At 32.3% G+C, this 27,791-nt stretch overlaps 1 protein-coding gene across 1 annotated transcript in view; it reads right to left on the bottom strand.

Annotated features, from left to right (window-relative positions):
- IFIH1 (interferon induced with helicase C domain 1) overlaps positions 1-27,791 on the bottom strand; it is an 88,854-nt gene that overhangs the window by 19,588 nt on the left and 41,475 nt on the right. Inside the window, exons 4-8 of the mRNA XM_012544752.3 lie at positions 23,819-23,923; positions 15,648-15,868; positions 7,034-7,244; positions 6,171-6,388; positions 2,692-2,808 (exon numbers count right to left, since the gene is read on the bottom strand). Of these exons, the coding sequence (XP_012400206.1) occupies positions 2,692-2,808; positions 6,171-6,388; positions 7,034-7,244; positions 15,648-15,868; positions 23,819-23,923 (872 nt within the window). The remainder of the gene's footprint in view (positions 1-2,691; positions 2,809-6,170; positions 6,389-7,033; positions 7,245-15,647; positions 15,869-23,818; positions 23,924-27,791) is intronic.

The following is a 27,791-nucleotide window of genomic DNA, read 5'->3' as shown; positions in this document are numbered from 1 at the left end:
CTTCAGTAGAAATATTTACTTAGGGAAAGAAAAGGCCACATTTCTGATGATCTGTAGTAGCAATAGCAATGGTAGTAATAGTAGTAGTACTAGTAGTGGTAGTAGTAGCAATGGTGATAGTAGTAGTAGTAGTAGTAGAAAACTAGCACACACACACACACACACACACACACACCCCATACACATATATAGTGCCAGACTTATGTTACAAAGGGCCAGGCATTATACAAAGCACTTTATAATTAGTACCTCATTTTATCCTCACAACAACCCTGTGAGGTAGGTGTTATTATTATTCCCACTCTACAGTTAAGGAAAATGAGGCAGATATCAATTAAGTGACTTGTAACATAGCAAGAAAGTGTCTGAGGCCAGATTTGAACTTGAGTTTTTCTGACCCCAGATCCAGCTCTCTATATACTATGCCAATTAGCTGTCCAATATATGTCTATGTGACTATCTGTTCTTTTTCTCTTTTTTGTATCCCTCTTATATTCTACTCTCTTTTTCCCTCTTCATCCTGGCTTCCCATTTTTCTGTCACACACAGAACACACCAATATATATTGCCCCTGTGGGAATAAGCAATCCAATAGTTTCAAATAGTAGCTAATAAATGACAAATAACTTTCATATTTGGAAGCAAAGATTACAATTATACTTAAGGAAAACATTTCTCTTTAAATAAATAATTTCACTTTTATTTTTTAGCAACTTAAAGAATTACAGATTAGTATAAAAACAATTTTTAACTTCTTAAAAATCAGGAACTGTTCTCATAACAAGTGAGAAACAGAAACTAGAATTCAATTCATCAGGGCTGACAAATGAAACAACTAAAGGAGGGAAGAACAGTAGTGTTAATGAAATTATTATTTAAATTAATGTAAGTAAAATATATAATAATTTTGAATAAAAGATAAGAAAAAAGAAATTTCAAATGATGATTCTAAGTAGATTTGGAAACAATATAAAAATCTATTAGGTCAAATACATATTGGTCTAAGTTTTTAATCTTATGCATAAAATTATTGACTATCTATGGAATCATAATGGCCCAAACTCAAGTAGGTATTTATGTCATCTCAGTGAAGTGAATTAATTGTAAATGTAATGGCTGAAGTTGACTGAATCTATCAGTTATTTACATCCAGCCCAAAAGGAAGTAACTCAAGAAGATGCTATGTGCTTATACCTTATCAGATGAAGAATACCTCTACTGAATTAATCACTCAAGGATATTGGTTGAATGGATTCAGTTGTTACTTGTGGGTTTTCTACAAGAGTAAAATCAGTTAGAACCCAGCATTCCTGTCTAGAAGCCTAGAGAAAAGAGTAGCTCTAGATAAGTCCTTGAGATCAAATCACCTAAGAGAAGAAAAGTCTCTGACTCTGCCTGCCCCACCCCCAATCTGTTTAGACGAGGTCCTTATGAACTTGAAAGTCTGAAAGAATTAATCTTGGAAAGTTTTGGAAGAATTCTTATAGATATTCTCAAATTTTCCTCAGAAAAGCCAATGAAACTGTTTGCATTTGGATTCTATGACAAATTATATGTGATGAGAACTCTACAAAGAACTCAGAAAAATCTATATCTTAGGGTTATAAGGGGAATTTACAGAGGGCCTCATGAAGGAAAGAAAAAGACTTAACAAAATGATTTTTAGGAGTTGTAAAGTTATTCATTTTGCCAAATGTGCCAAATTCTTGAAAGCTCATTTTCCTCTGGACTTTGTATATACTTAGAGCTCCAGTTTGGAGGGATGTCTTTATCCAACTAACTCTACTACTCTACTATTTATTACCTTAGTTATTACCCATTTCTAAAAGCCAATTAAGTCTGGCTGGCTAATTGATATTAATGATAATCAACAAGAAAACCACATTGCTGAGAGCTCATGTACAGCTCTTCAGAGTTCCCTAGAGCCCCAAGGCAAGAAGCAACTGATCTACCTGTGGGCACATATCCTGCCAGTGCAAATGAAAGACAGGCATAGTAGAGTTTGTGCTACCCACACACACACACACACACACACACACACACACGCCACAAATGAATATAATTCCTTTATTTTTCACTGAGTAATGTTTTCTTAAAACATCTAAAGAAGTTTGCAGATCACTGTATCCCAGGTAGTACAGTGCAAAAGAATACTGGGTCTCAACTAAATACAAATCCTATCTCAGGCACTTACTAATTGTATGATATTTAGCAAATTTATCTGCTTCACTTTACTCAAATGTAAAATGGGGAAACAATAGCACCTCCTTTTCAGCATTAGATCAAATGAAATAATAATTGTAAAGAACTTAGCATGTAGTGAATGCTATATAAATGTTATTTATTATTATTATTGCTATTTTAGAATCTTTGGAAGAGTAAAAATGTTTTAACTTAACAGTAACAATAACAAGGATAAAGTGAATGATTACCCTAAATTTAGTCTGCCAATAGTCTCTGACAGTCTATTTAGCCAAAAATGAAAAAAAAAGAAAAGATTTCCTATAGTTTTTTCTCCCAGCTATCAATGCATAACAGCAAAATGAAATTTTATTTTCTAATAGTTTTGGGTGATGATGTTTTTGGAGGGAAGGGTAAAACAACCTGTATAATTTTTTAACCTGAAATAATGATTATTTTCAATTTTAAAAACACCTGTGCAAAAGACAGTATAAAAATGTCTAAACCTACTTCTCTGTTGTCATCTGCAATCACAAACTTCTTATAAGGCTCCTTCACTTGTTCTTTTAAAAGGGCAGCATTTTCTTTAACAGTAATAATTGTAGATGCGTCAAGATTAGCACATATCTGTAAAAAGAAAAGTTTTCAATACTTAAATGATTGCTCTTCATTCACATATTGGATTCGATTTGGCATAGTTTTTCTCTTTAAGAGTTCGTCAACATTCCTTACTTGCCTTGCTTGCTTCCACGTGCTTCAGGCATTCTCTCCAGCTAAGCAAACACCCAAACAGTTGCCTCAGTCTGAGTATATATCCCCCTGCTCACTTCTTCCAGATACACACTGTTGCTTGATGCCCTGGAATAATTCCATTCCCAGGCTGAACCTCTATGGGCAACAATAACCTAACTGAACTCACTCCTCAGTGATTAACAGACTTTCCTCTTCATCCAAGTGATTCGGAAACTTAGATTGCCAATGTTCAAACCTTGCCATTCCTCTCACTTTTTAACCTCCTCAACTGGGATTTGGTGTGGTTGTAGGGGAGGGGTCCTGGAGCAAGCTCCAACCAGCTTGTGAAAACTAACTGTAAAATTTTCAGTGTGAGCATTTACACTTCAGAATCAGCAAATGCTCCAACTCAAGAGTTTCATATTTTCTTTTTGTTAATTGTCTAGACTTAACTGATGGAGAAGTTGATAATGTAGACTAAACTTAATAATATGCCACATACATATTGTTTTTTTTCCTCAGAAAGCCAGTTGTTATTTATTTACCAACATATTCCTACAATTTCACTCAGCTTCCACTTCATCTTCACATTGTGGGAGATGGAATGCCCCTTGTGTGTCGCTGCCACTTTAAGGCATCTTCTATTGTCCCAACTCAATAACCTCTCCTCCTTTAAGATTCTTTCAATCCACATTTAACATGCAATTAACTTCCAGCATATTCCCCCTCTTTCCTCGGTTCAGTGCCCGGCTTTTTTCTCTACTCTCCAACTCTTAGGGGATTTCAAGATCCATATTGATCTCTCTTCAAATACCCTACGCAATCAGTTCAATTTATTCACTTTCTATGAACCAATCTTCCTCCCACCATATTCACATATACAGAGATGGCCATATTCTCAATCTTGCTATCACCCACAAATGTACCACACTCATTTTCACAAACTCTAAAATTTATCAAATCAGAATCTATTGTCATCCCACTCCTTTTTACATGTAGCTTCAAAATCTGTCCTTCCTTACCAAGACATCTAGCTGGTTCACTGGATGTCTATCATGGATAGACTTGGAGGGAGGAAGACGAATTCAAATCTGGGATCTGAAACCCTAACTAGGTATGTGATCCTGGCTAAGTCACTTCATACATTTTCATCAGTTTCCTCAACTATAAAATAAGGTACCTACCTCTTCAGGTTGTTGTGAGGAAGAAAAATGACATCAAATTTAAAAGTGCTCTGCAAACTTTCAAATGCCATAATGGAATGCTAACTGGTATTATAATGCTCTCCAATCCTTTTTTTCTGAGACTATAATCCCCCTGTGCTAGCTATGTTCTCCTTCCTTCCCCATTTTGACACCATGTAGAACTCTTTCAACTCTTCACTGTATCTTTCTTCCCTTGAGTCTCTCGTCCCCTTATCCTACTGTAGATTTTGCTCTGTCAAGAATCAACCCCGGATGCCCCATCCTCTGCCTTCATTCTAACACATGTGCTGATGAATGGAGATGGAGAAAATTACAAAACTGTGTTCACTGAATCCACAAATCCTTTAAGCCACTAATAAAAACACTACTAATGTGTTATGGCTTTGGTTTGAGGTTTGTCACATTGCTGGTTTAACACTATAAAAACTAACAACTTGGGTAAGGGAATGAAAATAAAGATATAAAAAACAGATTTGTGTTCCACTAAATTTACTGAATTCAATTTATGATACAAAACTTAATAACTTAATCTATGCTTCCTTAGCTTAGAGCCCTGTATGTAACAGATTACTGATCAGAGAAGGTCATCAGGTCTGTTTTCCTCTCCATTCTTTCTTTTTTTTTCCTTGCAAAACTGATAGGATGGTGCTATTTTTTGTTGGTTTGTTTTAGATTTTGTTTTATATTCAGAACACTGAAGATCACCTCAAATAAAAAGCAAAACCAGAGGAACATCGTGTTTTCAAACATTCATGTGAGTGGGGAATAATATCATCCTTCCAGTATAAAGTGGAAGCTTTCATACTTAATAAAGTGTACCTTTGCTGATGAATGTTTCTATGCATGGCTATGAAGCAAGCTATGGTGGGGTGAAGAAGTAGGTCATGAGAAATGAGTAAATTGAACTGAGAGCTTAGGGTGTTTGAGGAAATATCAGCATAGATCTTGAAGTCCCCTAGTAGGAGGGCGGGAGTTGGAGAGGAGAGAAAGACTATGAACTAGGAATTAATGTTATTAAGTTTACAAAAACATACACTTGAATAGCCTTTCACATTTTGTAAAGCACTTTCAAAGATCATTTGGGCTTCACAAAAACAATATAATCCAGGTAGGGCAGGCATTATTATCCCTTTTTTTTACAGAGGAGGAAGTGGCAGCTTAAAGAAATTAAGAGTTTTGCTTCAGTTCACACACAAGTCGTAGTGAAGCTGTGACTCAAATCTCAAATCTTGCAAGTGGCAATTCTCAGATTTTAACTTGTCTTTTTATGACAAGTATAGTGCTTTTCCCAAGATACCTCAATGCTTTTCTGCTAAAAAAAAAAAAAAAAAAAAAAAAAAAAAGACATTTTTATCCCAGGTTATTATATATGGTAGTCTTCCATAATCCATGTGATAATGTAAATATAAATTTCAAATATAAATGGGTGGGGCAGCTAGGTGGTGCAGTGGATAGAACACCAGCCCTGAAGTTAGGAGGACTTGAGTTCAAATCTGACCTCAGATATTTGACACTTCTTGGCTGCGTGACCCTGGGCAAGCCACTTAACCCCAATTGCCTCAACAAAAAAATAAAAAATAAAAAACAAATATAAACAGGTGAATCAATGCTTTGCAGGTTACCTATGCAAATTTTTTCCGTGTATAAATATTAATTTCTCTTTAATATAAATCACTGAACACTTCCTCTATGTTCATTATATTAAACAGTAGGGAATATAAATTAAAATTTCAAACCAACACATCAGTAAAAATTAAAATGTATAATTTATCTTTGAACTGGACCTATGATTTTATTAACAGGAAAGAACTGGAACAATGCAGCAAAGAAACTTCCTTTGTAATTTATAGCCTAAGAAAATTACTATGGTCAGTGAGAAACTAAGTAACTTACCTGACTGACCATTATACCACAAGCCATTAGGTCAAAGGCAGTATTTGAACCCAGGTCTTCCTAATCACAAGGCCAGTTCTCCATCCACTATATGACACTGCTTCTTCTATGGTATATAATATTATTTTAAAATTACTCACTCTCAAAGTCATTACTTACTTTTAAAATATGTTCTTCAGCTTTTGATTGCTTTTTGGCCCCTCCCACACCAGGTGAAGCTGTCAGTCCAAGTATTTGAGGTTGAGGTACCACTGGCTTATTTTCCTTCTTGAATCGACAATTCTTCATCTTTTGTTTCAGATAACGTGTCATTATGTTATTATAAACAGCTTCTTTGTGGGTATGATGGCATTCATCAATAATGATAAGGGAAAAATCTAAAAATAAAATTAAAATTGTTCAAATTATTCTTTCAAATGAACTTCTCTAAATCTATAGTGTCAAATCACAATTTTTAAACCACATCAAAATGTTTTTCATATATTTTGTGGGAGGATATTTTTGGTTATTAATTAGAGTGGTAACATTTCATTTGTCACAGAATGATAATATGATTTTTCAGGTAACAATTATTGTCTTATAGATTTCATAAGATTTAATGCTAGAAGGGATCTTATTGGTCATCTTATAGATGAGGATATGAGGTTTAGGAAAGTGGCTTAGGAAAAAAACATTCAAATCCATTTCTTCTTTTCCCCAAATCCAAAAAGTGGCCCAATTGTTTTATTTCCTAAAAATGTTAACACTATTATGAAAAATTAATATTTAACATCTTTTTTTAAAAACTTCCATCTTGTTGCTTTAGTACAAATTTTGCTTTCTCCCAACAACAGAGTAATTTTGGTTCATAGGTATATCTAACAAAGGGATCTTTTATTGTGAATAAAGAAAAATGTAGCAGTCCATAACAAAAAACATTGGAAAATGGATGGAAAGAATCATAAAATATCAACCAATTTCCTTATATCAAAGACCTCTAAACTTTTAACCAAAGTAATAAAACTTTCTTAGCTAATAACTACCTGATAACTGGACACCATCATCATCTCCATTCTCTGAATTCAAAAGGGAATTCTCCAAGATTTGAGCTGTACTGATAATAACATCATTGGACATGACAACTTCTGGGAATGATATTTTCAGTTGGGAATCACCACTTACTCCAATGACGCGATACCAATTCTTCAAGAATGGTTTAAACTCTTTGCGGTAGTGCTGTTCAACTAATGGTACCTAAGTATATACCCAAAGTAGGAAAAAAAAAAAGTGTCAAAGTTATCCTTAACATCAATATATAAAAATATCCAAGTTAACCTTAATATCAATCGATATCGGCAATCACTGAGATCCTACTTTGAAAATTCCCTATTGGAAGGATTCATCTTTTACAAACTGCAAACTGCAAACTCCCTGAGAAGGTAAATATGCATTTAACTAAAGGGATCAAAAGATTCCTAAATGAGATAGAAAACAAACCCAACATAGAACCTTCAGCAGCCACACACTGTTGTCATGTCTGTTATGTCCTATAACTGAAAGATTGTTATGGACAAAAGGGGAGAAGAGTGATCATTTAGTGGACAGGATATTTGATATCCAAGTCCAGATGATAACCACTGACTGGTCCAATTCAGGTGCCATCTTTTCCATGAATTTTTCTGCGACTCATCTCTTAGTTGATTTCTCCCTCAAACTAACAGAACTTTAACTAAAATTTTCCTTTGTGTTTATCTCACATTCTTTTGTATTATAGTTGTGTGTTCCCTTCTTTCTTTTGGATTGTAAGATCCTTGAGAACAGTACTCATTTAATATCTATCAATAGAGCCTATAAAAATAGTGTTTGGTGAAATGAATTTATTTGCATTGAGAGTTACAATGTAGGCAAGGGCAAATAAAGTGTTCAGTAGATGTTTTGCTCTAACTTGAGTAACAATGCTACCTTAACATATACTTTTGAATGAAGCAAATAATTTAAAGACAATTAAAATCATGAATAATGATGAAATGGTACAGTGGAGCAAAAAATTGAATGATGAGGAAACAGATTTTTTGACAAAAATATTTGTCAAATATCCTGTCAGCAGGATATAGGTAGAGAGGTTAAAAAAAAGCTTTAGTGAACTTTCCTTTTGAGGGGGGCATAGAAAGGAAGAAACAAAAAAAAAAAAAAAAGAGATAGAAACTATAGAATCTGGCAAAAGATGGGATGTGTGCAATGAGATAATGAAGGGAAAGAGTAAAAACTGAGTGAGATTTTATAAAAGCATGGCTGGGCTTCATGATTGTACCAAATTCATAACTGAAGAAGGTTTGGGATAAACATCTTTGTATGACGTTCGAGATTGATATAGGCACCAACTTTGGGGTTCAATCATGTGAAGAATTCACAATGGCCATTCTCTTTGGCAAAAGGTAAGTTTCTTTAGGAGAAGAGGTAATAGACAAAATGAAGAAATAAATAGACACTAGGAATGGTAAATATGAAATAGAGTTGGGAGAGCATATAGTTAGCAAGAAAGGGGTTTTTAACAATTAATGATGGAAAAGACAAGTTCCCTATTGGAACCCACAATTAACCAGGAGAAAGGGAAACCCCCATGAGGTTGGAGCACGTCCTTAGCTGGCAGGCTAAATCCAGAGGAATTTAGCATCCTAAGAGTTGGTTAGTATAAGGAGAAAGATTCCATGAGCCATGGTGGGGGATCAGAGGAGAGATACCTTGAAGTATGGTGGGGGGGCATCAGAGGAGAGATAACATGGAACATGAGGGGCAGGGAAGGAAAAGACACCAGGAGCCAGAGTGCTGTGGTGGGCTATAATCCCAAGAGGGATTTAGTAAAGAGTTATAAGGGAAATTTAATCTCAGGGGTCTGACATAATTTGGATTTCTTGACTGTTCACTGCAAGGTGGAGATATACAGTTAAACTAATCCTATCAGTGCCTTTCCTGCTTGCTTCAGGTGCAATTCCATCAATATTTCATTCTTTCTCTGACAACCACACCCAGTTTTTCCAGACTTCATCAGATGACAAAGATGCAGAGTTCAGTTGTATGTATGCTAAGTCAACAATACTGCAATGATATCTCTTTGAGCAGTTGGAAATAGGGGAGTAGAGTTTGGGAATAGAAATGTAGATTTAAAGGTGATTGTATCTGAGAGTGGATGAGATCATGAAAAGAGTTTGCAGAGAAAAGGAGAGAGGAGGGTCAAGGTTAGAACTTTATAGAAGGAACAGCTAGGTGGTGCAGTGGATAGAGCATGAGCCCTGAAGTCAGGAGGATCTGAGTTCAAATTTGGCCTCAGATACTTAATACTTCCTAGCTGTGTGTACCAAATTCATAACTGAAGAAGGTTTGGGATAAACATGATAAATGTAAAGTCTTGCACATTAATTCACCCTCCCATCCACGCCCACACGCAAAGTACTAAATAAGCATAGGATAAAGAAAACCTAGCTTAGTAGTTATCCATAACAAGTTATGCGTTTTGTTGAGTATGTCCTGTGAATGTGATAGGGCTGTCAAAGAAAGCATAGTCTTAGATTGCCTAGAGAAAACAAAGGAGCTAATAGTCATCTTCTGCATCAGTTTTTAGGGTGGTGGAGGAAGGGAAAAGAAGAAAAAAAGAAATTTACATAATAACTTTTTTAATATTTGAAAAAAATAGTAAGTTGTGCATAGTAGATTTTCAATTGCATATACAATCATCTTTGTTATTATACAGTTATGGAAATGCTTGTGGTATTCCATAAATTACACATAAGATAAATTACTTGGAAAAATATTATCATCACTAGGGTAGTTTGAAAGAGCAAATGTATGATAAAAGGATTACTGAATATGATGGAATAATGCTAAAAAATAAAATTGGGAGAGGTAAAATGAAGCAATTATTTCATACAAAAGAAGCATGAATGGAAGAACTATTACAGAGAAGGGCAGGAAGAGAGGAAGGATGGTAGTGCTAGAACCTTAAGCTTATCAGAACTAGGTTAAATAGGGAATGATATATACATCTAGAATGGTTTTAAAATTCCTGCTTAACTTAAAGAGAAATAGGAGAGCAAAAGGATAGGATAAGGGAAGAAGACTTACAAGGACTTACAGATTAATAAATAATATGATAAAGGAATTAAGATAAGGGAAAGATTCTTGGAAAGGTGAGCAGATCAAGAAATAGAAAGGTCAGGGGAGATTATATGGGAGGGGTTCTTAGAAGGCGTGCAGATTAGGTAGGCAATCCTTAGAAGCAAATTAGACATCTAGGGAAGCACAGAGTAAAGAGAGAGAGAAGAAGAGAGAGAGATAAACAATGAGGAAAAAAACAAGATGAGGGAAATACACAATTAATAATTACAACTTTGAATGTGAATGGGACGATTTTACTTATAAAGTAGAAAAAGATAGCAGAACGAATTTAAAAATAGAATCCAACAATGTATTATTTACAAGAAACATTTTAAAATGAAAGATATACATAGAATAAAAACAAAGGACTAGAGTAGAATTTATTATGCTTTAGCTGATTTAAAAAGAGCTGGAATAGCAATCATGATCTCAAAGTTAAAGCTAAAATAGATTTAAAGAGATAAGTAAAGAATATTCATTATGATAAAAGGTACTACAATTAATGAAATAATATCAATATAAAACTTTTACACATCAAATGCTATAGCATCCAAATTTTTAAAGGAAAAGTTAAATGAATCAGGACAAATAAACAGCAGAACTATAATGGTGGGAGAATTCAACCTTTTAATTCTCAGAATTAAATAAATCTAACCCCCCCCAAAAAATGTAACAAAATCAAGGAGATGAATAGCATCTTATATAAGCTAGATATGGTAGATATTTGCTGAGAAGTGAATGGGATTAGAAAGGAATATACCATTTTCTCAGTGGTATATGGTACCTTTACAAAAATTGACCAAATATTATCAGAATGTTAAAATCTTTATAGTTAAATGCAGAAAAGCAAAAAGATTAAATACATTCTTTTTAGATCATTGTGCAATAAAAATTACATTTAATACAGGATCATGAAACAAAGATGAAAATTAATTGGAGGCTAAATAATCAATTCTTAAAGAATGAGTGGGTTAAAATAAATATTTTTATTAAATAATTTTTTTATTAAATCAATAAATATTTTTATTAAAAAGTATAATTATAAGATTGTATACCAAAACCTATGGAATGCAACAAAAATACTTACATCAATAAAATAGAGAAAAAGCAGATTAATGAACTGAGTATGCAAATTAAAAAAATAACCATAAAAAGAACAAATTTAAAATCCACAATTAAACACCAAATTAAAAATTGCAAAAATTAAAAGAGGAATAAAATCGAATATAAGAAGGGTAGCTAGGTGGCGCAATGGATAGAGTACCAACCCTGAAGTCAGAAGGTCCTGAGTTCAAATGTGACCTCAGACATTTAATACGTCCTAGCTGTGTGACCCTGGGCAAGTCACTTGACCTCAATTGCCTCAGCAAAAATAAATAAATAAATAAACTGAATAGAAGAAAAGCATTGAATTAACAAATAAAACTAGAAGTTAAAGTTAGTTTTATGAAAAAAACAATAACATAGATAAATAATTGGTTAATATTTCTTTAAAAAGAGAGAAAATAAGCAAATCACTAATATGAAAAAATTAAAAGAATGAATATGCCATTAAAGGAGATAAAAGCAAAGTAATTATTAGGAGTTATTTTGCCCAATTATATGATAATAAATTTAACAACTTAAACAAAATGGAAGAATACTTTAAAATATGTGCCTAGATTAACAGAAGATGAAACAGAATATTAAATAAAATTATTTTAGAAATTGAAAAGGCCATATTTGAACTTCCCATGAAAAAAACATCAGAATCATAAGATTTACAAGTGAATTCTACAAAACATTTAAAGATCAATTAATTTTAATCCTTAATAAATTATTTGGAATATTAGGCAAAGAAAGAATCCCACCAAATTCCTTTTATGAAACAATTATGGTGCTGATACCTAAAACAAGAAAAGCAAACACAGAGAAAAAAATTATAGAGTAATTTCATTAATGAATGTGGATGTAAAAATCCTAAATAAATTACTATCTAGGAGACTACAACAATAAACCACAAAGATTATACATTGTGACCAAGTGAAATTTATACCAGAAATGCAGGAATGGTTTAACAGGAAAATTATTAGCATGATTGACGATATGAACAAAAAGAGTAACAAAAATCAAATTATTATCTCAATAGATACAGAAAAAGCTTTGGACCAAATTCAGCACAAATTCCTTTTAAAAACACTTAAAAGCATAGGTATAAATGGAATTTTTTCTTAAAATCATAAATAGTATCTTTCCAAAATCAGCAGTAAGCAATATTTGTAACAGGAATAAGCCTTACCAACAAGATTAGGAATGAACCAAAGATGTCTATTATTAATAATATTATTTAATATTGTATTAGAAATGCTAGTAATAGCAATAAGAGAAGAAAAAGAAATTGAAGGAATCACAATAGGCAATAAGGTTAAAAAAAACTGTTTTTGCAGATGATATGATGATATACTTGAAAAATCCTAGCAATTCAACTAAAAAAGCTTGCTGAAACAATAAATAATTTTAAAAGGAAAGGGAAAAATGGGGGAGGGGGATTTTATAGACGTTTCTTGGATAAAGGTCTCATATCTCAAACAGAGTACTTTGCCAAATTTATGAGAAAATGAGTCATTTCCCAACTGATAAATGGTTAAAGGATAAGAACACTTTTTTGATGAAGAAATCAAAGCTATACATATACATATATATATATATATATATATATATATAGTATCAAATCATTATTGATTTGATACATGCATATTTAAACAATTTTGAGATGTAATCTTAACAGCTATCATATTGGCTAAAATGATAGAAAGAGGAAATGAGGAATGTTGGAAGAGATGTGCAAAATTTGGAACCCTAATACCCTGTTGGTGGAACTCTGAACTAATCCAAACATTTTGGAAAGCCATATGAAATTGTGCACAAAGAATTATAAAACTATTTACCCTTTGACCCAACAATGCTATTATTAGGTCTATTTCCCAAGATAATCAGAGAAAAAGGAAAAGAACCTATATGTTCTAAGTTATTTATAACAGCTTTCTTTGTGACGGTGAAGAATTGGAAACTGAGGAAATCCTCATCAATTGGGGAGTGGCTGAAAATGTTTTCATATATAATTGTGATGGAAAACTACTGTGCTGTAAAAATGATGAGCTGGTTGATTTTAGAAAAAACACAGCTTGACTTGCACAGAATAATGAAGAGTAAAATGGAGGAGTACCAAGAAAACGTTGAATAAAGTATTAACAATGTTTTTTGAAGAATAACTAAGTTATTCTGAGTAAGAGAAATACTTAAATCAACTACAAAGGACCTATGAAAGAAGATATTATTCATTTCCAAAGAAAAACTGATAAACATAAGTATGCACAATATGATTTTATATTTATGCTTATCTATGTTAAATGGTAGCCTTCTTTAATGTGGGGTGGGGAGGGAGAGAAGGAGGTCATTTGGAACTTAAAACGTGACAAAAAATTAAATTTAAAAAAAGAAAATGATGCAGTCTAATTTAGATCGAATGTAGCTTTATTTTCAATGATGTCATGTTGACACAGTCTGCAGCTTAGCACTACCAAAATATCTCAAAGTAGCAGTTTAAGTTCTAGTTATCTTTTAGCTTTTTTTTTTTTTAGGTCACAGACTGCACTTTTTGCCCTTCTTATAATTCATTAATCACAAAGGGAACCAAATGAGAGATTGTGGGCAGAGTAACACAAATGTGCCACTCTTATTGGTAGAAAAACAAAAGCAAAAACAAAAATCAAATCACATGTCCATATGATTCTTTATACAAAAAACTCTGTAAAAATAAGATATGTACAAAATGCATTATGAGCTTCATAATGGAAAAACATAAAAATTTGGGTTTTAACTGCATTTTGGGGCACATATGTTTACTTCAGAATTGCAAAGTATTTCTCACGTTAAAGTTTTAATTGCAGTAGCAATTATTTAAAAGGTTATATAACATTTTTATGTAAGGAAAATGTTGATGTTACATTTCACAGATATATCTTTTTAATAATCTCAAAAAATGGACAGAAAAATTATATTACAAAAATGCTTCATTTTACAATGGGAATGTAAATGAATTACATTGTGCATTTGGGAAATAGAACAGTATTTTTAATGACCTCAAGTGGCTCCCTGACAGAAAGAACCATCTTTTTAACACCAATATTCTACCGAGAATACAATATGGTGGTATCATATGGTTGTGGATAACAGAACACCACAATTTCCAAAGAATTAATATTCTAAGGCACTGGAGATACACACACACAGTTGGCATGAACAAGTTGACTTTAACATATTACCAATGAGGCATAAAAGAATAAAAAATATCCAAGGAATCATTGATCAAAAGAATAAGGTGAATCATTTCCTTAGTGAGAACAAGGCATAACATATGGTTGATCTAAGTGCTGCCCTGGTAACTATGCAATCCTAAAAGACCTAGACGAAGGAGTTCACAATACAAGAAAACTCCTTTGAGGAAAGCAAGATAGGAAGGGCACTGATGAGAACTATACAGCCCCCATACTGTGTTCACTTGTGAGATCATGGAGCCAACTGAAATACTGATGTCAATATAACCTAAGTATCTCCAGTTTACAGAATGGAAAAAAGTCCAATACTGAGAATCTTTGAATTGTTGAATCTAAGATTTGGGAGGGACCTTAGAAATTACCTAATCCTGTGGTACCACACTCAAACAGAAACAGATTGCTGTGTACTGCATACATGATTTAGAAAACCACAAATTTACATTTTCTCTATGTTCCCATGCAATTTTATTTATTTTGTAAAACACCTCCCAATGACAATTTAATCTAGTTTGGGCCATACTCGGGAGTTTTTTGCATGCTCCAGATTTGATATCTTTGATAGTCTAGTCCTTTGAGGGAGGCCATATGCAATAAATTCCAATTGACCTGATAGACATACACAAAAAAATTGAAATAAGAATTTTTTCTTTAATATATTTTAATGGATATCCTTTTTTGCCTTCTGAATTATAAAATTATTCAATCGTAGTTAACCAGTTCAGCTAGCCAGCACATTCTATTCTCAAATTATTGCTTGTAAATAGGACTTTTTCTATAAACATTGTGCTCAAGGATACAGTTAATCATTTATCAAAAAAAAAAAAAAAAATTCCAGATTTTTGTTTTCCCCGTTGGGATCATCTGATATGTCATAATAACTTCGACTAGCACAAATTAACCTTAAATAGTCTCAAAGAAAATACAATGTACATTCATAAGTCATAACTATTAAAATGTGAGATTTTGGCATTAGGAGAAATTTTTTAGAGACAAATTAGCTGTTAGTTATATAATTATATAACTATAATTATAGCTATTACAGAGATAAGAGGGGGGGAATGAATGATAATATCCCTTTAATTAAACTATTCTTGTGTAATTTTTTTGTTACAACAATTGTTGTGAGATTGAAATATGTTAGAATAACAAAACAAAAAAAGAAAAAACAGCATTTAGATGAAACATATACCTTATTCACAAGGACCATAACTTTTCCAGGTTCTGATGCTTTTTTCTTTTTATCTAAATGGTCCTTGGCAATGTAAACAGCTACTCTTGTCTTCCCACTTCCTGTAGGGAGGCATATAATAATATTCTTCCCTTCTAAAGCTGGTTTGGCCACTTCCATTTGGTAAGATCTGAGGACCAGTTCTGGCTCAGGAGATGCTCTTTTCTTCTCATCATCTTGGTCTGAAGTTAAATTGGGGAAGGGCAGGGAAGGTAGAGAAAAAGAGAAGGGTCAAATGAGGTATACCACTAAACACTGAATTAGATATGGGTCATGTTCCCCATATTCCTTTTGTGTACAAATCCTTTCTTTCTCTACCACAGATGAAGTTTCTGCTCTCAGTTTCCATTTATAAGATGGGGTAAAAAAGGAGTTTTGGGTCAAAAAATTATTTCAGTATCAATCATTACCTTTAGAAAGTTTTAAAGATCATCTTAGTTTAACAATTATTAATACTGAATCTATATATGTACAATTCTCAAAGAAAATAACAGCCTCATTGAGATCAAGTTAATACTACTACAAGTAAAATAAAAACCCACCCAAAGTTTTATGAAATCTCTGGAGAAAAATGAAATTTTGGGAGGTAATTAGTATTACATTACATAGGCAATAAGCACTCTCTTTCTACTACCAATGATTCCAATAAAACCAAAGAGAATCCATTAGGCTCAAAAATAAATAAATAAAGTTGCTGATGGTTCCATTTCAAAATGTATTTTAACTTATTTTGATAATACTATTTGAACGGTAGGAAAATTCACACCAAACAGTGCTTAGTAATAGTCATCTACTAACCCTGCAGGAAGTTTGCCTTCTGTATGAATGAATACAAACAGATGCATTACATTTAAACTAACATTGGATCATCTGTCTGATTCATTTAATTTCAGTATCATCAAATTCTCATTCTAGCCCACCAGACTTTAAAATGCTATATTTTGAGTTCTTTTTATGCTTATTTTACAGTTAGTTAACAATTATTAATAATTCATTTAAATTATTTACATTAGGGTGAACCCTTATCCAAGAACACCATTACTTCTTCAAAAAAGACTCTTTATAGATCACTAAAATACTAACATTTCACTTATTTTAACTACATTCATCACTTTTTAAAAATACTTTTTGCATAAGAACTAGTACATTTGTAAGAGAAGATATATTTTAAGCAGTGTTTAACTTCAAGATCAGTGTATTTACTTTTGCTAATTTGCTGTTTGAGCTAGACAGTTTGTTAAAAGGTATCAACAAGATCAGTTCTCTTTTGTTTTATTTCAATCTGCATACATTTTTGCACAGATTAAAAAAATGCTGCTTCCATCAAAATAGTTACATGTATTTTAAAATTTATTTATAAAATTGTTCCTCCTGTTGTCTTCCACTCTTCCTACCCAACTCATGCTACCCTATCTGTGGATATTAAGATTCAGAGAAAGACACAGTGACTTTAAAAGTCTTTTTTCCCAGAAGGGAGCATAGATCATATTGATATAGAATATGAATGGGGAGAATAGAACTTGGAGAGCATTAAGATCAAACCATATATTTTATAGATGAAATTTGGTCTCTAATAAAGTTACGTTATGCTACTTGCCCAACTTCAATTTCTAAGGTCCTTTTCTAATTTTAACATCATATGATCCTTTTTTTATTATAGATTTTATAAGCCAGTCAAACTGGGTTTTTTTTATTGACAAAGTAGTCAGGTCTAAGTGTTATATATGATTTTTATATAACTTTTCCATTTATTACAATTCCTTTGAAGATTATGAAACTTGATGGATAAGTGCAAGTAGAAGACACAGGGACCGAAAACCCCAATAAAAAGCCCTGTTTACTTAGAAATTGCAAACTGGTCAGCTTGATTCATATATTTTATTTCCTTATATGTATAAGAAAGAATTTCTCTATATAATCAACAGTGGAAGAGTTTTCATCTCTCTGTGGTTAAAAGTAGAGAATTGAGCTGATTTTCATTTAACCAAGCTACCAACTAATTTCCTTAAAAAAAAAAACAGTTTGAATTTTGGGGAATTTTTTGTGGGTTTTTAAAAATTCATTTGATTCCCTTCAGGGAAATGAAATCCATTAATGAAAATGGCATTTTAAATGGACAAAGATTTTGAAAATATCCTTCTACTATAACAAATATTGAATTTGAAAATATAAAAATCATCTTTCTTTTTAGAATTCTATAGTTTGTAAATGGCCAAATTAAAATAAAATATTCTTTAAATAATAATATGCGACTGGAACCACACCATGTGGCAAATTTCAGCCTCAAGTTGATTTTGACAGCTGAGTTATTCTTGAAGAAAAAAGGTCTGTCACTGCATGTGTTAGAAATCCAAAAAGCATAAAACTCCACCTAAAATAAGTAATGATGGAAAAGTACACCATTCCAGCTGGACAAGCTGAAATGCATTTTCTACAAATCTATGGGGAATAATAGCTACACATTAAGCAAATATTTAATGCTAAAAATATTAACATTTTGTAAGAAGCATTTTAATCCAATATGGATGAGTCAGAAAAAATTGTTTTGTGTCACTATACATCTTTGACTTACATTTTACAAAAGAGCAACTGGTTATACAGTTCTGAGATATAATGCACATAGATATGAACAGGCCCTTACTATAAGTCCCCCTCTGAAATCTCATCCTGAGGGTGAACTAGGGTTCTCAAAGGTTTCTCAAGAAGTCAAAAGTCTGGCAGCTTCTACCATGTTAGAAAGTCTTTGAGCACAGTCCCAGCAACAAATTGAGTCTACTTTTCAAGGCCCATTCCAGCTTAAATATTAAAGGCCCATCACCAGTAGAGCTGACATTTGGTGATGCAATGTTCTGACCATGAACAGCCTATGAAACAAAAATATACCTGAGTACTATGTGCCTAATCTTCTGCTTTTTGTAGCAATGATGACACACTGTCAAGAAAGTAGGAAAGGATGCTTAAAATCACTTTGTATTTATATTATCTAATCTTCCTTCTATGCTGATATTCTAAATGTGATATGTTTGAAGAATGCTGGAACTTTTGGCGAAGACCAAGGGGTATGAGAATGCTCTTTCAGGAGATGACAGAATTTATTGAAAGAACTAAATTGCACTAATCTTTATAATATAGCTATGAAATAAACCAGAAAGAAAAAAGTGACAGTTAAATGAAAGTGCGGTTTGTACTTTCTCTCTGGATAGGCAAATAAAGGAATTAGCAAAATTGATTTTACTCTGCACCAATATATATATATATATTTTCACAAGTTGTTCAAGAACAGTACTATGTCATCTATGCCATCTAGTTTAGTTATTTATGTAAAGTATTTTTTAAAAAATTCACCAACATTGGCATCAGAATATAAAGGTATATCAAATTTATAAGAAAGAACTTAATAAGATGTTTTAAATTATTTCAATATATAATCTGATGCTCAGCAATTTTAATATAAAATGTAGGAATAATCAGATGATATAAAATATATTGGAAAATACAGATAAAAATAAAGAATTAAAGAAGTCTAACCCTTGTAGAAGCCTGATTGTCTGATACAAAAGATAATTGATATTGGGGTCATTACTGAATCAACTACGTGTATAATCAAACATGAAATTCTTTTGAAAAAATCAAAATTAGTATAAAGATGAAAGAAAATATAAAAATTAGGGAAAAAAAGATGTGGTGTGTAATCGAAATAAATCAGTCCAGATCTATTCAAACTAAATGGGATATTGGGAAAAGGATATGGACATAGAGAATGATATTGTTTTTGACTATAGTATTTTAAACAATGAAATTGCAAATGCCACAAGAATAAAAAAGACCTAAAATTATCTTTATCACCATTAAATATTTCACTTCTCAAAAAGATATGACTACCATAGAAAATACAGGTTAATAATACAAATTCATTCATATAATTTCATAAAGATGAGAGATTATGAGCATCATTACTTAATAAAATGAAGAGAAACAGCAAAGGGTAAAACCAATTTGAAATAAAGTTTAGCAACAGATCCAACTAAGAAAAGTCATCCAAGGAAATTTAAGAATGAAAATGTAATAACAACAACCAACAGAAGAAAAATGGAAAAGATCTGTAAAGATTTTTATAACAAATCTTTTTTTAACCATGTAGAACAAGTGAGCCAACAAATCTAGTTTTTAACATTATAATCTCTGACATGCTTGAAGAGGAGGTAGAAATGATACAAATGGAAGAAATGATAGGAAACCCCTCCACAAATATAGGAAAAGCACTTAGATTAGACAAATATATATAGAAGAGATACCTTCTTGAGGCAATATAATTGTGATGATATTAAGAGATTACTTCCCAAGATATTTAAAAGAGGGGAAGATACTAAAAACATAGAAAAAAATTTCAGATAATATTGATACAAAAAAGCAACTAAGAGAATAATTATTACTGTACTAAAAGTCTACTTTTTATAACTTTTCTAATTGATACATAATTTTTCTCAAAATATATCAAGGACTTCATCAGTGTAGATATTATGGAGGCAGATACACATGCACACAATATTCCATTATATGCCGTATCTTTACAATTTGAAACTGAATAGATAATGCCTAAGATATAAGATTTCACTGTGCCATTTTTTGATCATTAGAAAAGCATTTTATTCAATACAGAAAAATGGTCTTAAAATTTTTCTTCTAACAAGGTTCGTTTTCTGTTAACACGTTAAAATTATTCAAGATTTCTTGAAAGGCAGAAATAAATTTATTTAATGACTGATTGTAAATATTAACTATAAAAAAAGAGATTTATGCCTGCCAAATGTGTTTGTCCCTAAAGCTGCTTGCAGTCCAGTGTTCATGTTTAAAAGAGTTTCCTTCTGGACAATGAGGTCACCCAAATTTTCTTGTTTTTAGATAACATTGCTTTTTGTATCAAGCCCTGGAACACTGTAAAGACCTATAATTATTGAAAGTTTAACCTTATCTGTTACATAGAAAAAGTCAATGGATGATGTATTCTATTGTTTAGATGATGACATGCAGTTTTGGATAAATAGTAAAGTGGATGAATTATAATTAAGTTCAGAATTAAATTAGAGGAGAAAGGGATAGTTTCTCAGCAAACTGCAAAGTTCCTTTTGTCATCTCAAGCTTCTTGATCCCCCAAATAAAGATCCATTTTTAAAAAAGCAATATTTTACCAGGTTGCTCTTGGCTACAGGTCATGAAATTCTAGGGTCCCTTAAGAATTAATCAAGACTGTATATTACCCAGTAGTTAATGGAGAGGTACATGATATGTATAAGCAGGCTGCAACATGTAACAAATAAGGAACTCTGAAAATGAACAATAGTCAAGTATTTCACCAAGGAAACATATGCTTGAAAAATAAAGTAGGCTGGGAATGTGACAAATTATTTCTAAAGTTCCTTCTCATTCTAAATCTATGATTCTGTTATCTAAATAAAGACTAAAGTACAATACCTATAAATGTGTCTCTATTGAATTGGCTAAAAACTAAGCCCCAATTTATATTTGAAATAAGGGGGGAATATTAAATGTAAGAACTTGCAGCTTGTTCTTTCCCAATTCCCACAGTAAGACTATAAACTTCGTCAGAGCAGCGACTGTTTTTGCCCTTTTTTGTATCCTCAATAACACAGTGCCTAGCACATAGTAAGTATTTAACAAATAATTATTATCTGACTAATTTGCACTTACAGTTAAATTTATGATTGGATTTAAAAAGTCTTGTTCATTAAAACAAAAAGATTGATAAACACTTCTTAATATCTCTTAAGTCATTTAAGAGACTATCCTGAATACTATAAATGCATAGTAAATATTTTTTGAATAAATAAAGGAATGTTGTCAACAGTCCTCACTTAGATAAATAATGAACTTAAGAATTAAAAACCTAATTAGAGTCACAATCCACAAAAATATTTAATATCCTTCACTGTGAAATCTAGTTGGAAATTAATTTGTTGTAAAATATGAATAGCATTTAGTAACAGGACTACTACCTAGTTAGAAAAGTTTACAGGGGCCTATGAAATCCTGAACTAGCTACATAACTCCTCCTAAAATAAATTGTTCTAATTGTTGCTCTTTATCTCTAAAAAACATACATATTCTACCTCCCAGCAATCTACTTCCTTCACCTTTGCGAATAATCTAACTGACCTAGATAGTATCATACTCTAATAAGGGGGGGTCCCAAAATCATAGTACAGCTTAAATAGCTTTAAATAGTTGAAATCTTTAAATGGTTGAAATCTGCAGGATCTAAAAATTATAGTACAATTTAAATAGCTTTAATAGTTGAAATCTGCAAAAGTTCAGGATATCCTGTATACCTCTTATACTTCCTTTCCCAATTTAGTCCATCAGGAAACTTCCTCAGATCTACTCATCATCTCACTATTTCACTTGATATTATTTTCCTTGAAATTATTTTCAATGGAAGTGATTCTCCCATCTCCTTTTGTGCTTAAAACCAAGAAATATCTGCATATTCCTTACTCCCAACTAGTAAAACCAGAGCATTTTTGCCAAAATTACTCTTAAACTCTCCACTTTGGAACACAACACTATCTAATTATATCACTTATTCTCTACCTACCCACTTATTTCTCACCCCCCACCTGAAATAATCTTTTATCCTTTCGCTCTTTTAGCACTTTGATCTTTATTAGTAGGGTGACCTAGGAAGGACCAACCTTATTTTCTTATGATAGGTACTTAAAATATATGATTGAAATATCTAATTTCTATATAATTTCATTGAAATAGAGAACCCCAAGGTATGGAAACGGTTCTACCAATGCAGGTCAGCACCTTCACTTCAACTTATAGTCTCAGAGGGTTGACTAACGTATTAAAATAGTAGGCAGTTTATAAGATCAGAGCCAGTATGTATCAGAGGTGAGCTTTTCTTGGTTCTAAGATCAGCTCTCCTTCTACAATAGCATTCTTTTTATCTAATATTTCTGATGTGAGGTAGTTAGTGAAAGTACTTTTATCCCCATTTTATAAATAGCAAAATTGAAGTTATTACTTGCCCAAGTTATAAAAGTATGTTTTAAAGCCTGGATTTGATTCCTTCCCAACTCCAAGTTTATTTTATTACCACACTGTCTTCCACAGATACATGGTAAATATTAAATAAAAAAAAATACTGAACTGAATTCTTTTTAATTGAAAATAAAGATTTAAAAAAATTATTATACATAGTTTGATATTCAAAATAACAACTTCTATTTTAGAAGCAGGACTGTGACAAATGAAACATGATCAAAAGAATACAAATAGCCTTTTGAGATCTTTAAAAACAGTGTAGTTATCTTTCCAGGATGATTCTATAGTGTTGCCTCTTCAGTCCAATATTTCTGTGATTTCTCTGAAAATCCCTTCAGTTTTGCATTTATGTGATTCTTTTTGAATGCTTGGCAGGGAACTCCCAAATATACACAGATTCTTTATTCTGTTTCTCCACCACTAGGCTATAGCATCTAAAAGAAGTGAAATATTTCAAATCTATGTGGCCACTTTCCTAACTGTAAAATAAGAACAGTAGATACCAGTGGTCTTCACAGAAGCTTTTAAATTGTTTTCTCTTACACCAACTGACCAAATCATTTGTAATTCCTATTTCTTTTCTAGCAATATTTATAAGAAATGAAATTCTTTTTTCCTTTCTACATATTCTTTTTGTATTATTATCTACAAAGCCACATACATTTTAATTCTCATTAGCCAATTCTTTATTAATTCTTGGATTAAAAATATGCCCCTGGGCATTTGGGCACATGTACAAAAAGGAATACAGAATCCAAAAGCATTAAATTATATTATAATAGATTTCATAAATAAAATAGCCATGACTCTATGGAATTTAGAATGTGCCAGACCAAAAAGACAGGTTCTGAATCTAAATTAGATTATTTAGTTCTGAAAGACTTTTGTAGGTTACACTTCAAAAGAAGGTATATGGCAAAGTTCCAAAACAACCTCACAGTGGAAAAGAATTGTTTCATTTCCATAAATACACTAAGTAGGGTATAAGCAGCAGCCCCCACTCTTCCTACTATATGTTGTCTTATTTCACACTTTTTAAGGTTTACACAACAGTTAAGCGGTACCTGAATCACTTCCCATGGTGCCTGAAACACTGCCCATGTTGCTGTTATGTCCAAGACTTTCATCTAAGCAGCTGACACTTCCTTCTGCCAAACTTGTGTCTGATTCTGCAAAGGAAAACATTTTAAAATATTTTTAAAATATTTCCAAGCGTAAATGTATTTTTAACTGCACACCTCTACAATACACAGTACATACAGTTCAGTGTGAGTGGTGAAGGTACACCCAAAGGAGATACTGAATAGGTAAGGTGAGAGTTTCTGGCCAGCTACATTAAAAAAAAAATTCATCACAATGGACAAGTAGCTGCTGGATGGGGAAACAAATATTGACTATCAACTATGAAATAGTGTCTTCTTAGTAAGTGTAACATAATGTGCACCCCCACAGGGAAATAGAGAAGATCTAATGTCATAATACGGGTACTTACTAGGGTTGGGCAACCTTTTCCATCTGTGCAATTTTGCCTCAAAGAGAAAAATTAGATTTGATATCATTGTCTTATCTTCCAAAAGATTATCTGAAACTTATTGTATTCTATATATATCATTTTGCAAGATATTCTTCAACTCCATATATTTGACTAAGAAAATACTATTATTAGACAATAAAGATCCAATTTCACATCATCAAAATGAAATTCCATTCGCTTTTCACTGATAAGTTAGAGGACAAGTTGATTTCAAATTCATACCAGAAGGAAGAATTAAAGTTGTAAATCAACCTTCCTTTTATTAGCATCAAGCTAAATCTTAGTAAAAGAATGATGGCTCATATGAATAGCAGATTAAAGGATTTATTAGCATTACTTTAACTACCTTGATTTTCTCTTTTTGCTTCTCAAGAAAATTACTCTGGAAAACTCTTTCATCATTCTTCCAATTATCCTCCCTTTATGTATTTCTCTCTAGGGATATTAGAACACCACAGAAGAACAGGATCACTAATCAGTATCTCTTAATATACAAACAACTTCTCAGATTCCCTGACTTCCTTCAAGGCTCTGTTAGGGCAAACATCTTCAGCAGGTCTTTTCTAAATATTTCTCATGGAGATTATGGTCTAGAGACTTTGTAAGTGATATGCATTCATTTATCTGTGGACATTTTATTGCCCTTGTAGCATCCAAGTTCCTTGAGGGCTGAGACTGTTTTAGTTTTGTCTTTATAAACCTAGGATCTGACCTAAGTGAATTGTACATAATAGGCACTTCATAATTGCTTGTTGAATGAATAAATGAAGTCAATCAACTTAAATGCTGGTATTTTGACAATAAAATGGAAATTATGTAATTTTCACTTCACTTTGGAAAATTTTTAACACATGTGGTTTTGGGAGATTAAATAATTTTCCATTTTTATTTCCAGATAGCTATTATGATCTCTGGTTCTCTAGAATGAAATATTAGCCAAAAATAAACTGATTAAAAATTAAATATAAAATTTATTTTAAAATTTTTTCTAGATTAAGAAGTATTCATAGGTTTTTTTCTCCATTTCATTTTATTCCTTGCTTTTTCCCACTATATAGTATCTTCCTTTCATTGGTACATCTGCCCATAAAATTCTCTTCCTTGACAACTCTATCCCACACTCTCCTCAGAGCTACTAACAAGACATACCTCTGGGAATTGCAAAGTGCCATATTTAAAATCTCTCAGTGAGATATATAGGTTTTCCGATGCAATCATAAGGGAGCCTTCAAATCTGAGTTTTGGAGCTAATCTGTGACAACTGATAAGCACAGTATTTTCACATTTGTGTATTTATGTTGCTCTAATATACTTAAACAATATGCATATTAGCAGAGAATTTTTCTATAAAATTCTTATCAGCTCTCTTTAACTTTCAAGAGATGTGATGTGCATATTATATTGAATAAGGCTAGGATTTGCCAAGTTTCATAAGCTAAAAAGAACTCATCCAATACTTGAAAAGGAAAGTTCAACTTAAACAAATTTAAATGCTCACTATTATGTGCAAGGCTAGGTTCTGGGGACACTAACCTAAAAAAGTGACACAGCTAATGCCCTTAAGGGACTTATAATGATTCACTTACCTTCCTTACCTCTTTAGTTTGATTGTCACTTCTGTTTTCTGAAGGAAGCTTAAAAGTTATTTAGTCTAATCTCTTCATTTTATAGATATGGAAATATTTTGAAGTGACTTGACTTTAATCTAAGTTAGAATTTGAACCTAAAATTTGAGTTCTCTTCCCACTGTCGTATTTTGTTTCCCTTTGAAAGCCCCAACACTATACAACTCCCACCATGTGCCTTCTCCACTTCTACATGTTTGCTGCTGATGAATGACGCTAGAAGGCCATCATAAATTTATCTATTATCCGTTCAGTTTTATAGGTCCTTACAATTGAAATGCAATCATTTTATTCTTTCCTAATTAAGTCCTCACTGTGATTGTTCCAAACCTTTTCTTCTTTGCTCAAGCTTTTCACACACTTTTCCTTTGTCCTTTCTCCCAGCAAAGAACCTCTTTTCATACTTTGCTGAGAGATTATTATTCCCTATTCTTCACATAAAACCTCTTGATACTGTTCCCCATTTTCTTCCAATTCTCTAGTCTCTGATAAATGACCCTTTACTATGTGAATCCTAGCTTCACTATTTATGCTTTTATCCTCCCCATACAATCTTTTGAAGTTGACTGATCCATTATGATTACCACTTCTTCTAATCTTCAATTTTACCATATTCAATTCTTCTTTGATTCATCAGAACAGATCTCTTATTACATGATACATTTCCAACTAAATGTTTTGTAGACGTCTCAAATGCAGTATGTCTAAAAGAGAACTTGAAATCCTCACCATCACCACCAAACATACATCAAATCCACTTTGCTTCTGAATTTTCCCATTACTATTGGGGGCACCATATTCTTTTAGTCCCTCAGTCTGCATCTGTAGTTCCATCCTCAGCTTCTTACTCTCATTCACCCTACATATCCAACCAGTTATTTCTGTCTCTACAATATTTCTTTCATGTGTCTTCTACTCTCCACATAGCCACCATCCTGGTTAACTTTCCTTCTCCCTTAGATTGTTGCAAGAGCATCCTAAATGGTTTCCCTGCTTTAAGTTCCTCCTGACTCTAATCTATCTTCCATGTAGTCACAAAGTGATTTTCTCAAAATGCAAGTCTGATAATCCCCAAGTTTCACAATGAAGCATGCTCTCTATTTCTAGAGAAAGAACTGTTACTGTCTGAATGCATACTAAAGCATATTTCTCTCTCTCTTCCTTTCCTTTTTCTTTCTCTTCTTTTTTTCTTATTTGAGTCTTATTCTCCAGATTGTCTATTAAGAAAATGTTTTATATAATTAAACATTTATAAATTATATTGGATTGCTTGTAGTCTTGTGGGGGTGGGGGGAAAGAGGGATAGAATTTGGAATTCAAAACTTTCTTTTACAAAAGTTGAAAATTGTTTTAATATGTAATTGAGTAAAATAAAATATAAAAATATAGGGGAAAAACAAAATACAAGGCTGAATTTGATAAATTCTGGTGGTTCCCTGTTGTTTCCAGAGTAAGATATCAACTTTGCTCTTTGACATTAAAAAAGAAAAACTCTTTATATTCTGACCTTTCTTATCTTTCTTGTCTTATGCAATTATTCCCCATCTAGCATTGAGATATAGCCACACTGTACTACTTAACTCTTCAACTCTTCAACATATGACATCATTTCCTATGCCTTTGCCCTGTTTGCCCTGACTCACCTGTGTTTAGAATGCTTTTTTTTTTTTTTTTCCAATCACCCCTCCTCCAAAATCTTGATTTATTTTAAGACTCAGCTCAAGTGTCACCATAAACATGAAGCCTTTTTGGACCTTCCAGCTGTTAGTGCACTCACTCCATCCCAGAACTCTGGTATTCTTTTTATATGTACTTTCTACACAAACACACACACACATACACACACACACACACACACATTCAGAATGTAAACTTTCT

This window comes from Sarcophilus harrisii, chromosome 3 (genome assembly GCF_902635505.1).
Source record: "Sarcophilus harrisii chromosome 3, mSarHar1.11, whole genome shotgun sequence".
In the NCBI taxonomy this organism is placed as follows: Eukaryota; Metazoa; Chordata; class Mammalia; order Dasyuromorphia; family Dasyuridae; genus Sarcophilus; species Sarcophilus harrisii.
The sequence above is the reverse complement of the archived record's forward strand: the minus strand, read 5'-3'. Positions and strand labels throughout refer to the sequence as shown.